General features: G+C 33.3%; 1 protein-coding gene across 1 annotated transcript in view; it reads right to left on the bottom strand.

Annotated features, from left to right (window-relative positions):
• LOC145328662 (NPC intracellular cholesterol transporter 1-like) overlaps positions 1-12744 on the bottom strand; it is a 39908-nt gene that overhangs the window by 20432 nt on the left and 6732 nt on the right. Inside the window, exons 5-10 of the mRNA XM_080172444.1 lie at positions 5506-5579; positions 4682-4773; positions 2549-2635; positions 2149-2247; positions 875-940; positions 271-326 (exon numbers count right to left, since the gene is read on the bottom strand). Coding sequence (XP_080028570.1) covers positions 271-326; positions 875-940; positions 2149-2247; positions 2549-2635; positions 4682-4773; positions 5506-5579 — 474 coding nt within the window. The remainder of the gene's footprint in view (positions 1-270; positions 327-874; positions 941-2148; positions 2248-2548; positions 2636-4681; positions 4774-5505; positions 5580-12744) is intronic.

The following is a 12744-nucleotide window of genomic DNA, read 5'->3' as shown; positions in this document are numbered from 1 at the left end:
AAAAGGTTTGAGGCGGGTAATCTAATGATTTTTAAAAAATTGAATGGGGTTAAAATGAGGGGGTTTAAAGCTTGAGGGGGGTAAACATCCCTATACCCCCACCCTTGGACATCTATGTTTTTATGGCTAGATTTTTTTGCTATTTTAGAAGTGGTTATTTCACCATTCCTCCAAAAAATATCATATGCTAACACAAAGTTTTCTTTTTAGGGGTTATAGGGCGTTACTTATCAGTGAAGCTTTGTATTAGTCCTAGGATTAAGTTATTACCTGCGCCGTATCGTACACTGGAGATTTTGTTACAGTGTTGATTGCGTTCAAAATATCTAAAAAAACATTATCTTAATAATTTTAAATCTTAGAAAAATGAATATTGTATATATGTCGAATAACTTTACCGCTAAATGCAGGGAGGGAGGGGACATTGGAATATTGATTACAAGAGTACCCGAAGTTCTACAACGTTTCTTATTCGTTAACCTTCAAACTTTGGGTACTTTCGTAAAATTGTGATTGGTTGATTTAATATGAGGAGTTTCTCAACGTTTCAATCAATAGTTTCAACCTATTTATCAATTTATTTTCCATTTTCTTTTCTTGAGATTCCTGGCAAAATGATAGACGGATAGTTTATAGACAGGTTTCCGCGGTTGTTAAATTAAAATTTCAAAGATTATAGTTTCAGTATTGGTGGCCCGAGTGACTGAAGGCCTAAGGCAACAAAATAGGGATTAATTCAAAGATTTTTTAATGTTTGTGGAAAATTCTCTTTGATACAATACGCTACACGATTTTTCAGTATGGCTCAGTATCGGTTCTAATCCAACGGATATTAATTGGTTTCATAGTCATACTGGAAATAAATTTCCTTTACCTTGTTGAGTAAGGTTTTCAATAGCTGAGTCTGTATTTTCATTATAATCATCCTCGGCCCATAATTCTAAATAAATACCACAATATTGTAAGCGTAACTACCAGACGGAGAGAGGGGACAATTGGCTGTTAATTACACTAGTCCCAAATTCTTTATAATAACGTTTTCTTATTCATTGGCTTAACAACTTCTGGGACTTTTGTGAATTTTGATTGGTTGATCCATTAGGTTTACGCGTTCAAAAGTTTCGACCTCTAATTTTAATCAACAGAAGGGGTAATTTTGTGTATCATCATTGGGATGTTTATCAATTTATCGGCCATTGTCTTATCCCTTTAGATCCCTGTGTACCTACAATAGATATGAATAGCGGCTGCGCACTTAAAATGTAAGGTATCTGTGGAAATTCGAATCCGGTGGATAGGAACTGGTTCTCATCCATACGAAAAAACTACGTCTAACATCATATTATATTTTTAGCCGGTGCCTTCGGCACCTCGGGGCTAAAAAAACTAGTTTTAATCTCATAATTGTACATTCTATATCCGCGGAAAGCCGTTTATAATACGATGCGAGAAATAACTATTATATATATTATGGCCTAAAACCATCCGAGGACCTAAATAAATATTCCTTTTAAAAGAGAACCAAGTGATTAGCGACATCTTAACGGACAGACAGACAAAAAAAACCTTACTGCTTTATATAATAGGATTGAAATAACTTAAATTTTTATATTTTTTCCTATCCCCAATCCATGTTATTTTTGGTAAGAGATTAAAAGTTGTTCCAAAAGTTTTTTTTATTAATTAATTTTTCTTTTTTGCTTTTGACATTCCAATTACTCTGCATCTTCCAGGATTATTTAGTTCATATGTAGACAGGGATCCTAAGGGATAAGACTATGGACGAAAATACACGTTCTTTCCATAATTTAGAATAATTGGTTGAAAAGAATAAACACTAATTGTATGAATCTAACCAATCAAATTTAAATAAAAGTACCCCTAAGTTTTCGTCCATTGTCTGATCCTTTAAGATATCTGGCTGTTACAGAACCCTTAATGACCCCACTATCTTTATAGGATAATTTTCCGGACTCAGCAGCCACGACTGAGCATCAAATTTATACCTATTTGGACTGGACACTTAGAATTTTTAAAAAGAGGGCTTCCCATATTTTCAGCTGATTTTTAATAATTAAAAGGTTGATTTCCCTTAGGTTTACAGGCGGCTGACGCGCGGCTGCCGAGCCCTGATACAAATTTTCTTACCAAGGATACTGTTTTCTAAGCATTTATATTGAGTGAGGTCGTCAATGAGAACACAATAATCTCCGGGGTATAAATCAACAGAAGGGTCAAATCCAAGATCTAAAAATATATAAGTTTAATTATTTATTTTTATAATATTTCTTATCGCATCGTATTATAAACAGCTTTTTGCGGATAGTAAAAGTAAAAAAATTATAGGATTAATTCTTGTTTTGTTAGCCCCTAGAGGCTGATGGCACATGCTTACAAAATAAAAGTTTAAAATGGAGGGATGAGAGGAGAAATGGGAAAGGAAACCCTTAAAAAGAGATGGATTTAGATGTATGTATGACGTCAAACTTAACTCGTTCCAAAGCTTCGTTGAAAGATTTATTTATTGTTGATTGTTAATAATATTTACCTAAGGATCGTTTATATCTCGCCAGAGAAGACTGGTTACTGCTGACACTCGACACACCTGGCCTAGTTGTCGTTATTTCTGTAGACTCTATTTTTCGATAAAAATATTCTTTAAAGTTAATTTTATGTAATTTTTTAAATAAAGAGACGAAGAATGTACACAAATTTAAAAAGTACAACGGCAAACAATAAGTCTTCTTAAAGTGGTATAATAATTCTTTATTTATTTTTGTCAAGTACATTCTCGAAAGTAAACCTAACAGTTTGATATTTATTTATTGTATCGTATTATAGACATCTTTCTGCCGAAAAAAGGAAAATTATAAGATTAATTCAGATAGAAAGCAAGTGTAAGATTTCCTAATTTCTTTTAAACATAACATTAGTTAAAATAGATAAAGATTATTATAAAATGAATAGTAGAGCTAGGTTTGTAATCGATAGAACAATTTTAACATTCCTAAACTGTAAACTTACGATAAAATCTATTGCGGACGTATGCAAGACAAAAAAAAATTGGATGACATAAAATTAATATCAGACCATTAAAATCTAAAAACTTGTTGTGGTGATAGGCAAATTCAGGTTCCAATATTGTACGATCCAAATGATTTATTTTCTAGATTTATAAAAATTCTTTTAAAATGAGATTTTGAAAGCAATTACCATTTGAACGGTATTGATTGGCTATTTGCTAAAGTACTTGGGTACGTTTTCGGAATACTGGCTTTCTGTCACCCCAATTTTTTAGGCAGGTTGTTACCACACGTTTTTTTCTCACAGCAATAGTCATGGATAAAAGAATGGAAAATATGAGAAATTATTACCCCCACTCCACCTAGTTTAAGAAAGTGCCTCTAAGTGCCTCTAGGGTCACTATAATGTGGTACAGGATGGAGGGGGTAAGGAGGGAAAGGAAATAAAACAGGTCCACTAATATGTTTCCCTTAAAAACTTTTGGGACTTAATTAAAATGAATGGTTGGTACAAACTATTCCATCAATAATTTTGATCTACAGATGGGGTAATTTTGTTGATCGTAATTGTGGTTTGTAGCTCCACATAAATTCATCATATTCATTATGGTTTCCGCCTCTTGGGAATCTTTTTTTAAAAGTCCTATCCGTACATTGCTGCAGCAGTTAACAGAATACAAAGCTTTACTAAAGGATATATAAGTACGTGGATATTATGACGGGGGAAATATTGTAGACAATTTATGTTGTTAACACGGATATCCCTTATTGATCAGTTCGTTCATCCAGATGGAGGGGAGGGGTTGGGGTAAAGGGAGTGGGTGAGGGGATCGTTTTTTTAGCCTGCTATAAGTTTCACTTTATTAGAGTACATGATAATGTGGTGTAAGATCCAAGTTATGATAAGTCCATTGCTTTACTCAATGGTCAGACAGTATGTACTTTTTTCCATCATTATATGGCCATTTTTTAACTTCAATATAGGAAGATTTAGAAGTTTTATTTGGTTGAAACTTAATCCTAGTACGAGGGGCGTCCTTATATTTACTATTGCGGGGGTTGGGGGCATAATACGCTCCATCCACCCCCGTCCCCCTCCTATCTCGTGAACTATAGGAGATATATAGCAACAATAGGATATACATCGCAACACACTCAAAAGCGAAGTTGTTAAATCTTTATTGTGAAGAGCTCCCCCTAAGAAAAAAATAGTATTAAATTAAAGCACATTCTATTTTTCACATTTTATTTTAAAGCGAGGCTTTCTATAATTTTGGTCAGTCCGTCACGGACAGTTTGCATTTTTTCGTGGAACGGTTAGCTCTTTTCGTTCATTCAAACAGGTTAGAATTGTACTATTTATTTCAAACTTTGCATGTCAATTCCAATAACAATTAGGTACAGTTTAGGAAGCGTAACAACTCTAAAATCGTTACCAGAAAGTCTGCACATCCATTTATAATCAAGTTCTAAAATGTAGGCATGTCCTTAAACAGTTTCCTGCATTTAAGATGTTTTGCAACAAATTTACTTACAATTTGCTTATTCAGTTCTACAAGTTCGTTTGTCCTACCACTTCAGAGCTTAGCTTTTATGGATGTTGTCATCCTTGTTGTTATTAAAAAATAGGTTATAAAACAAAGAATATTTTTTTCTGCCTGAATCATCTGAGGAAGGTTCATCATAGTCATACTCATACATACTGTCTTCTATGAGAAGGGCTATAGGTTCCAGGTCCACCATCGGTACTCTAAACACAACAATATCACTTACTTATAAGCAGCACAATGTCATTTTCTCAGCTACTATTTAAGATAGACATCTGCTTTTTTTTGTTTAGATACACCTTCCCAAATGCATCCAGTGTACAGCTTACTTTGTACGTAGGTCTGTCGGCCAGGCTACAATAAAAACAGAAATATAAAGTTTTCGTGATTTTCAAATATGTTTGGTATCTTTTTCTCTTTTTTATGATCACTGAACATTTTCTGTATGATATCACTTTGACCGTTTGTCCATTCATATCTTTTTTGTGCTCTGCTACTTTTAGATGTTATTATTCTGGTTTACCATTAAAACTCAAATGTTCACTGTACAATAAAGTTATTGTGATTAACTAAGAAATTAATACCCTATAATTTAAAAAGACAGAAACAAAATTAAAGGTGACTTTGAAAAGCATTTTGACAAAGAGAGGCGTAATTGGTTTACTACAGTGATAAATTGAGAAATACAAAGTTTTATCATTGTCTAAAACTCGGGGAGGACAGGGAATTCGAACAGTAAATTACGCTGGTATCCAAAGTGTGTCCAATAACATTGGGTACTTTATCAAATTTCAAGGTTGGTTCCTAACTAAAGATGCTCAAACTTTTTAACCAATACAAATGGGGTAATTTTGTTAATCATCTTGAAGATCAATACCAATGTAACAACCATTGTATTTTTATCCTTTAAGATTCCTGTCAAAAACTGGACTTACTTGTAGCACACATCTTTAAAAGATTTCCCATCATCGCTGACAGAATCAGCCACGCTCTTGTGGATTGTCAACAACTGAAAATAAAAGATTTATTAATAGTTATTTATCGCATCGTATTATATACAGCTTTTCGCGGATATGAAAATTTAAAGATTTAAACAGGTTTTGTTAGCCTCAAGGGGCCAAAGATCAGTGCCAACAAAACTGGCCTTATTTTATCTTAAAATGTACAAAATTGTCACTTAAAGAATACTTTACATAATCATGAATTGTTTCATGATATTGTTTTCTTTATATAATAAAAGATTAATGATCCATTGCATAAATTTATATTTACTTCATTTTGATTTTTGTTTTATAACAAGAAAAGTTTTAATGAAAACTGATGCCTTTTGAAATGAAAAAAAGTCCTTTCATGTAAATACATAAAAACCTTAAAATTATGAAAAATTATTGCCCTCTAAAATCACCTCAATATTAATAAAAACTAATCAATAAAGAACCATTCTTCTAGCCCTGTTGATAGCCAAAAATATAGGTTTTTTTGCTAACTTACTTTGACGGTCGGATGGACAGACATACGGACATACAAATTACAGAATAGCATGGTAGCGTCCTAGATTGATTTGGATCGGTTATATGATTTTAAAACTAAAAGAACAACAATTCATCTAGCCCTCCTATAGCTAACGTTAGAGCTTTTTTTGCTTACATACTTAGACGGACGTACGGACATACGAATAACAGAATGCGGACGCCGTAGTGTCCTAAATCTATTAGGATCGGTTATAGGATTTTAAAACCAAGAACCATTAATCTAGGTCTACTGTAGCCAAAGTTCTGTATAAGGGTGGTGTGGACCCTTATCAAGGGGGTGTAGATAGGTGGATACCTAGGGGGTGTAACCAACCCCCTTGTTTTTGTTAGGTGGGGGGGGGGGGGGGGGTGACACGCCACCCTGCGTTAAAATACAGACAGAGAATAGTTATGAAAATGTATAGAATATTATTGACAGATATTGGTTATGAAAATTAGAAGCTAAATGCAAGAATGCAATTAAGTCAAGCATCATCAAACAAAAAGTGTTCGTACAAAAAGACAAACATAAAAATAACAAAAATCATTATTAACGTTTGACTGTCCTTAAGATATATGACCAACAAACAAGGACATCCAAGTTTTTTTTTTGAGGGGGTTTAAAGGAGGGGTTTCAAAGATTTTAGGGGGGGGGGGTAATCTAATATATTTTTAATTTTTTTTTATAAATTTTGATGGGGGTAAAATGAGGGGTTTTAAAATTTTAGGTGGTAAACATCCATTAAAGCGAAGCTCTAAAATGGAAGTATAAACGAACATTAATACATTGTAGAACATTGTAGAGTGTCAGAAATGAAGTCCAAACTAAATTGTAAGTAGATTTGTTTCCTAACTGCTTTTCTACATGAAACTGTTTAAGAACATACTTACATTTTTAGGACTTGGTTATAGAGATGCTTTGCTTATAACTTTGTATCTTGTTGTTATAGGAATCAGTAGTCAAAAAATCAGATGAGTCGGATAATTTCAACATACAAAAATTTGTTGTCGAAGAAGTAAAATATCAGCATGTTTTAAATGGACGTACGGACTTTCTGGTAACGATTATAGAGTTGCTGCGCTTTCATACCTAACTAATAAGCCTAACTGATCTAACCTGTTCTAATTAACGAAAAGAGCTTACCATTACGGACGGACGAACCGACCCTAAATATCGAAAAGCTTCGCTTTTAACAAGTGAATGACTTTATCTTTCAAACAAGCAAAATATAAATATATCTGCTTCCGATTTATAATATTTTTGTTGATGAAAAATCTGCGGATTCAGATGGACTCTAAATTATACATATACCAACTTGCTTCATTGCTTTCACAGTCAACTGGCGGCTTTGCCCCTAGCCTCTAGAAGAAGGTGGGGGGGGATAGATAGTGTCTCCATGTTTATATTATATTACTATACAAAATAATAACTAATATTTTTTTGGTGAAGGGTTGGGCTTTTTATTTAGCATCTAGGGGCTTTATATTCCAGGGATAAGGAGGGAATAAACAGCCAAATACCTTTCTAAGGCAAAATCTAAAAATAGAATATCCTAAAACCATTCATGGATTTATGTGAAGCTTCCACCAAAAGACAAAATGTATCAGATCAGTAGTCATTAAAATCTTAAGCTTTAGACAAAAAACTTTCTATTATAGGATGTCGACAGTAAGTTGAACATTAATGTAATATGTGCCATGTATCGTATAAAGTAGTAAGGTTTTTAAGGTTATAGCTTAAGATCTCGCCAACCAAAGAATGGATTGAGTTCTCCATTTCATAGGAGCTTTATATATGTTCCAGACTAGTTTCAGGCTATTTCAGACTATAAATGTAATATTGGCAGCATTTTATGACAAATACAAAAGCTACAAGTGTATTTTTGGGTACTAAATATTAACTTAACATTAACTTTACTTATAATTAAAATGCATAGCTTGATAAAGTTTCCGCCCTGATTTAAAACCTTTAGTGACCAATAACTTTATGTATTCTTGGGTAATAAATATAAACCTAACAATATTTTACATACAAGGGCAATTATATCATAAGTAGTTTAGCTTTTGAAGTCAACAAAAGCTTGGATGCAAAAAGAACAGTAATCTGTTGTTCGAAAATTTTTTAAAACAAATTTTAAAATTGTAGTATACCTAAATAAACTTTTAATAAAAATTATTTAGATATTTAAAAAAAAACTTATAAGCGAAAGTACTTTTTAAGTTGTGATATATGGACATACATACACACGAAAGACTTTGTTATTATAGTAGCTTTGCCACTAATAATTGAAATGCATAGCTTGATAGAGTTTTCGCCCTGATTTAAAACCTTTAGTGACAAATACGTATTTTTGGATACTAAATATGAACTTAACAGTACTTTTCCTCATAATTGAAATGCATAGCTTAATAAAGTTTCCGCTCTGATTTAAAACCTTTATTGACAAATAACTGCATGTATTCTTGGGTACTAAATATGAACTTAACAATATTTTACATACAAGGGCAAATATATCATAAGTAGTTTAGCTTTTGAAGTCAACAAAAGCTTGGATGCAAAAAGAACAGTAATCTGTTGTTCGAAAATTTTTAGAAACAAATTTTAAAATTGTAGTATACCTAAATAAACTCTTAATAAAAATTATTTAGATATTTCAAAAAAAAACTTATAAGCTAAAGTACTTTTTAAGTTGTGATATATGGACATACATACATACACACGTACGGACTTTGTTATTATAATAGCATCGCCACTAATAATTGAAATGCATAGCTTGATAGAGTTTTCGCCCTGATTTAAAACCTTTAGTGACAAATAACTGCATGTATTTTTGGATACTAAATATAAACTTAACAGTACCTTTCCTCATAATTAAAATGCATAGCTGGATAGAGTTTACCTTTAATGATGATAGCTGCATGTGTATTTTTGGATACTAAATATGAACTTAACAATAACTTTACTAATAAGTAAAATGCATAGCTTAATATAGAGTTTACCCCCTACATTAAAATCTTTGACAAATAACTGCATGTATTTTTGGATACTAATTATGAACTTAACAGTACTTTACTCCTTATTAAGCCTACTTTGAAACCTTTTAATGAGCAGTAGATTAATGTGGGTTTTTTTATACTATCGGCTGCGCCATTAGAGGCGCCTAGGGGCGCTTAAAGGAGGTTTTTGAGAGGCGGTGGACTGGTAAATCGACCTCCTCCTTCAATTTTGATTTTATAAAGAAAATGTAAAAGTATGTTTTTTTTCCATGAACATTTCTCTTAAGAATGTTAAAAATAACTAAATACCTTTACACAGGCGCCCTGTTACTTTTAAAAAAGGATTAGCCGTACTCATAATTCAAATGCATAGTTTTAAAACCTTTATTGAGAAATACCTACATGTATTTTTAGATACTAAATATGAACTTAACAGTACTTAGCTCATAATTATAGAATACATTTTGTATAATTGCATTTATTTACATCCTTAAAAAAGTAACTGGATGTCTGTCTGATTTGGTTTACGTGTGCGTTTGTGTTTGTAGCTAGACGGTTGGGCAGATATGGTTCTCCATTCTAGAAAAAAAGTGCCTGTTGGTTGAAACTCAACATTATTTTAATGAACTTTATAATTCTAAAAAATTCATATAAGACGTTTTATTCGAGAACTTTAATAGATCCTGCCATATTAGTTTTCAAATATTTTTTTTATTTCTTTATTTATATTGAAATTAACTTTAGTATTGTGTCTAATAAATGTATCCTATAATATACTTAAGGTACATGGATATGTCAACGAAAAATAGAGTTAAGCTCTGAGCGCTCATGTATAAGGGTATTCGCATATCGATATTCGTTCTTTTACATTTGTTTATAATCGGACAACCCTAGCATTACCGACTTACAGAAAGACAGAAGGAAAAAGTCAGGACAGACAAAATAACAGACAGAGGACATAAATTAGGACAGACATAGGGATGGACAGATGGAAGACGGAAGACAGACAGAGGGACAGACAGAAGGACAGATAGAAGAAGACACAGAGGGAAAGACAGAAGGACAGAAAGAAGAACAGAAACAAGGACAGACAGAATGAAAGACAGAAGGAATAACAGAAGAAAAGACAGAAGGAAAGACAGATGGACAGATATAATGTCAGACAGATGGAAGGAAAGACTTAATAACAGACAGAAGGACAGACAGAGGGACATACAGTAATACAGACAGAAGAAGAGAGAGATGGTCAAACAGAAGAAGAGACAGATGGACAGACAGAAGGAAAGAGAGAAGGACGGACAATTTGACAGACAGAAGAAAGGCAGAGAGAAATTTACACAAAAGGACATACAGGCAAACACAAACATCTATAGAGAAGCTTCGCTACTAAAAATTAAAATGAGTGCTCTAAAAACAATTAATGGGATATGGTTAATTTGACTTTATTTATACAAAATATTATAGCCTTTGTCTTGAAGTTGTAATTAATTGCGCATTCTAAATTGATTTTGCTTGTTTAATGTTTATCCGTATTGCCACATATTATCAAGCCCACCAACACGATAGTTAGCGGACGTAATATACAATATAAATTACGGTCAAAGACGAATGACGAAAGGAAACATCTTGATTCTTAAGCATGACCTTTTTTATACCACCTAGGGTGAATTCATTATGACCAGACTTCAATTTTCAAGGGACACTATTTATATTAGGGTTAGGCCGGATATTTTTTTGGCCGGATACCGGATACCGGATATCCGGCTGATTTCAAATGCCGGATATCCGGTATCCGGCCGGATATCCGGCCAACGCCGATATCCGGCCAATATCCGGTTATCCGGCCAAATTACCGGATATCCGGCCGGATATCCGGCCAAATTACTGCATATTAAAGTATCAAAAAAAGGATACTGTCCCTTTCGTGGCAACGCACCTTAAGGGGCGATTCGTCGTATTTTTAAAATTGCTTTTAATAGGTTATTTTAGGTTAGGTTAGGTTATATTTGGTTAGGTGATTGCCCCGCAGGGTTAGGCAATTGGCCCCGCAAGGTTAGAGCCCCCCGCAGGGGCTAGAAATAGGAGGAAAGCTACTGTGAAAAAAACGAATAATCGCTCCTTAAGAGGCGTTGCCACGAAAGGGACTATACCCGCAAAACAAATTTCTTAATAAACGGTGTTTTATTATATAAAATTAAGGTTAAAACTTAAAAATTAAACTAATAAATGATCTTTCTTCTTATCAATTAATCTAATGAACTACTACTACCCTCAATCTGTAATATCAACCCCTAACGGTTGGAGGATGGGCGGGGAGGTGGCGTTGAATGCCCCTCCCCCCCCTCTGTTTTTTTCTATCCCATTTTCTGTGTATAGAGGAAGAGGGCTATAACTGAGTGACTTTCGAAATATGGTTAAGACACATACCTTAGAGTTGACATTGTTTTAATACCCCCCTCCTGGTGGGCACAGGATGCCAGCAAACCTGGTAAGGTCATTCAGGTAAAAAGTAAAAATATTTTTTTACTTAAACAATGCATTTCATGTTATCTAATACTAAAATATCCTGTAGTCGTACATCCTCATATGAAGTATAGGTGTTCAAGTCGATTTCAGGTTCCAGGTATAATCCTGCAAGTCCTGAACCTCCAGGTCTCCAGAAATCTTTAAACGGTTCCTGTGACCGCAAATTTTTACTTGAAGATTTTAAATTTTAAACTTAGGTTTTTTTTATATGTATATCTTCATGAAATATTACAATTTCATAAAATCCGTTGCCATTTACCTGCCAACCGTCGGTTTTCGGCTGGCAGCTACCAAGTACTGCTGCCACCGCCATTATTTATGTTTTAAGATTTCTAATATAAAATTTACATAAAGATAAACATACTCAGAAAAAATTGTTCTTCTAGCTTCAATAATAAGAAAATTACAGCCAATTAAGATTAAAAAAAAACAGAGATTTTTGTTGTAAAATATAAAAGATCATAATGCCGGATATCCGGCCGGATAGTTTCAATATCCGGTATCCGGCCGGATATTGAAAATGGCCGGATATCCGGCCACACCGGATATCCGGCCCAACCCTAATTTATATAGACTAAATTTTTTTAATATACTTAAACTAAAACCAAGGATGATAAAATTCATAAGTACGGAAAACGTTAAAACATTTTAATATTAAATTGACTGCCCAGTAAATTATATACTAGGTGCTCATTGGTACAAGAAATCTAAACCTTTTTTTCATTTTAAAACGCTAAAGTACTGAAATAAAAGAGTTTACTTAAAGCCTATTTGTTTTGACCTTTAGTAAGGTATTACTCAAGATATTTACTTTAATTTGTCTGCATATAATGTAATGTTCTAGCGGCTACGCCCCATTGCAATGTGAAACTTGAAGGAAGGTGACAAAATAGTTTTTTTCTTCATAGAATAACCATGCGGGAGGTGTCGGGTTCGAAACTGTACCATATTGCCTCATACTAGATACATTACAAATGTTACCATTCGCCGCGTTATTTTAACAGTAAGAGTAGGGGGAATGCCTTAGCGCTGTAAGTTTGTACTACCCAATCAAGATTTTTATATTTAACATATTCTGGTGTGACTACATTGTCCCCTTTGACAATAACATAATAAAATCTACCTTTTTAACATATTCTG

Source organism: Acartia tonsa, chromosome 9 (assembly GCF_053477335.1).
Source record: "Acartia tonsa isolate MP-2025a chromosome 9, ASM5347733v1, whole genome shotgun sequence".
Lineage (NCBI taxonomy): Eukaryota > Metazoa > Arthropoda > Copepoda > Calanoida > Acartiidae > Acartia > Acartia tonsa.
The sequence above is the reverse complement of the archived record's forward strand: the minus strand, read 5'-3'. Positions and strand labels throughout refer to the sequence as shown.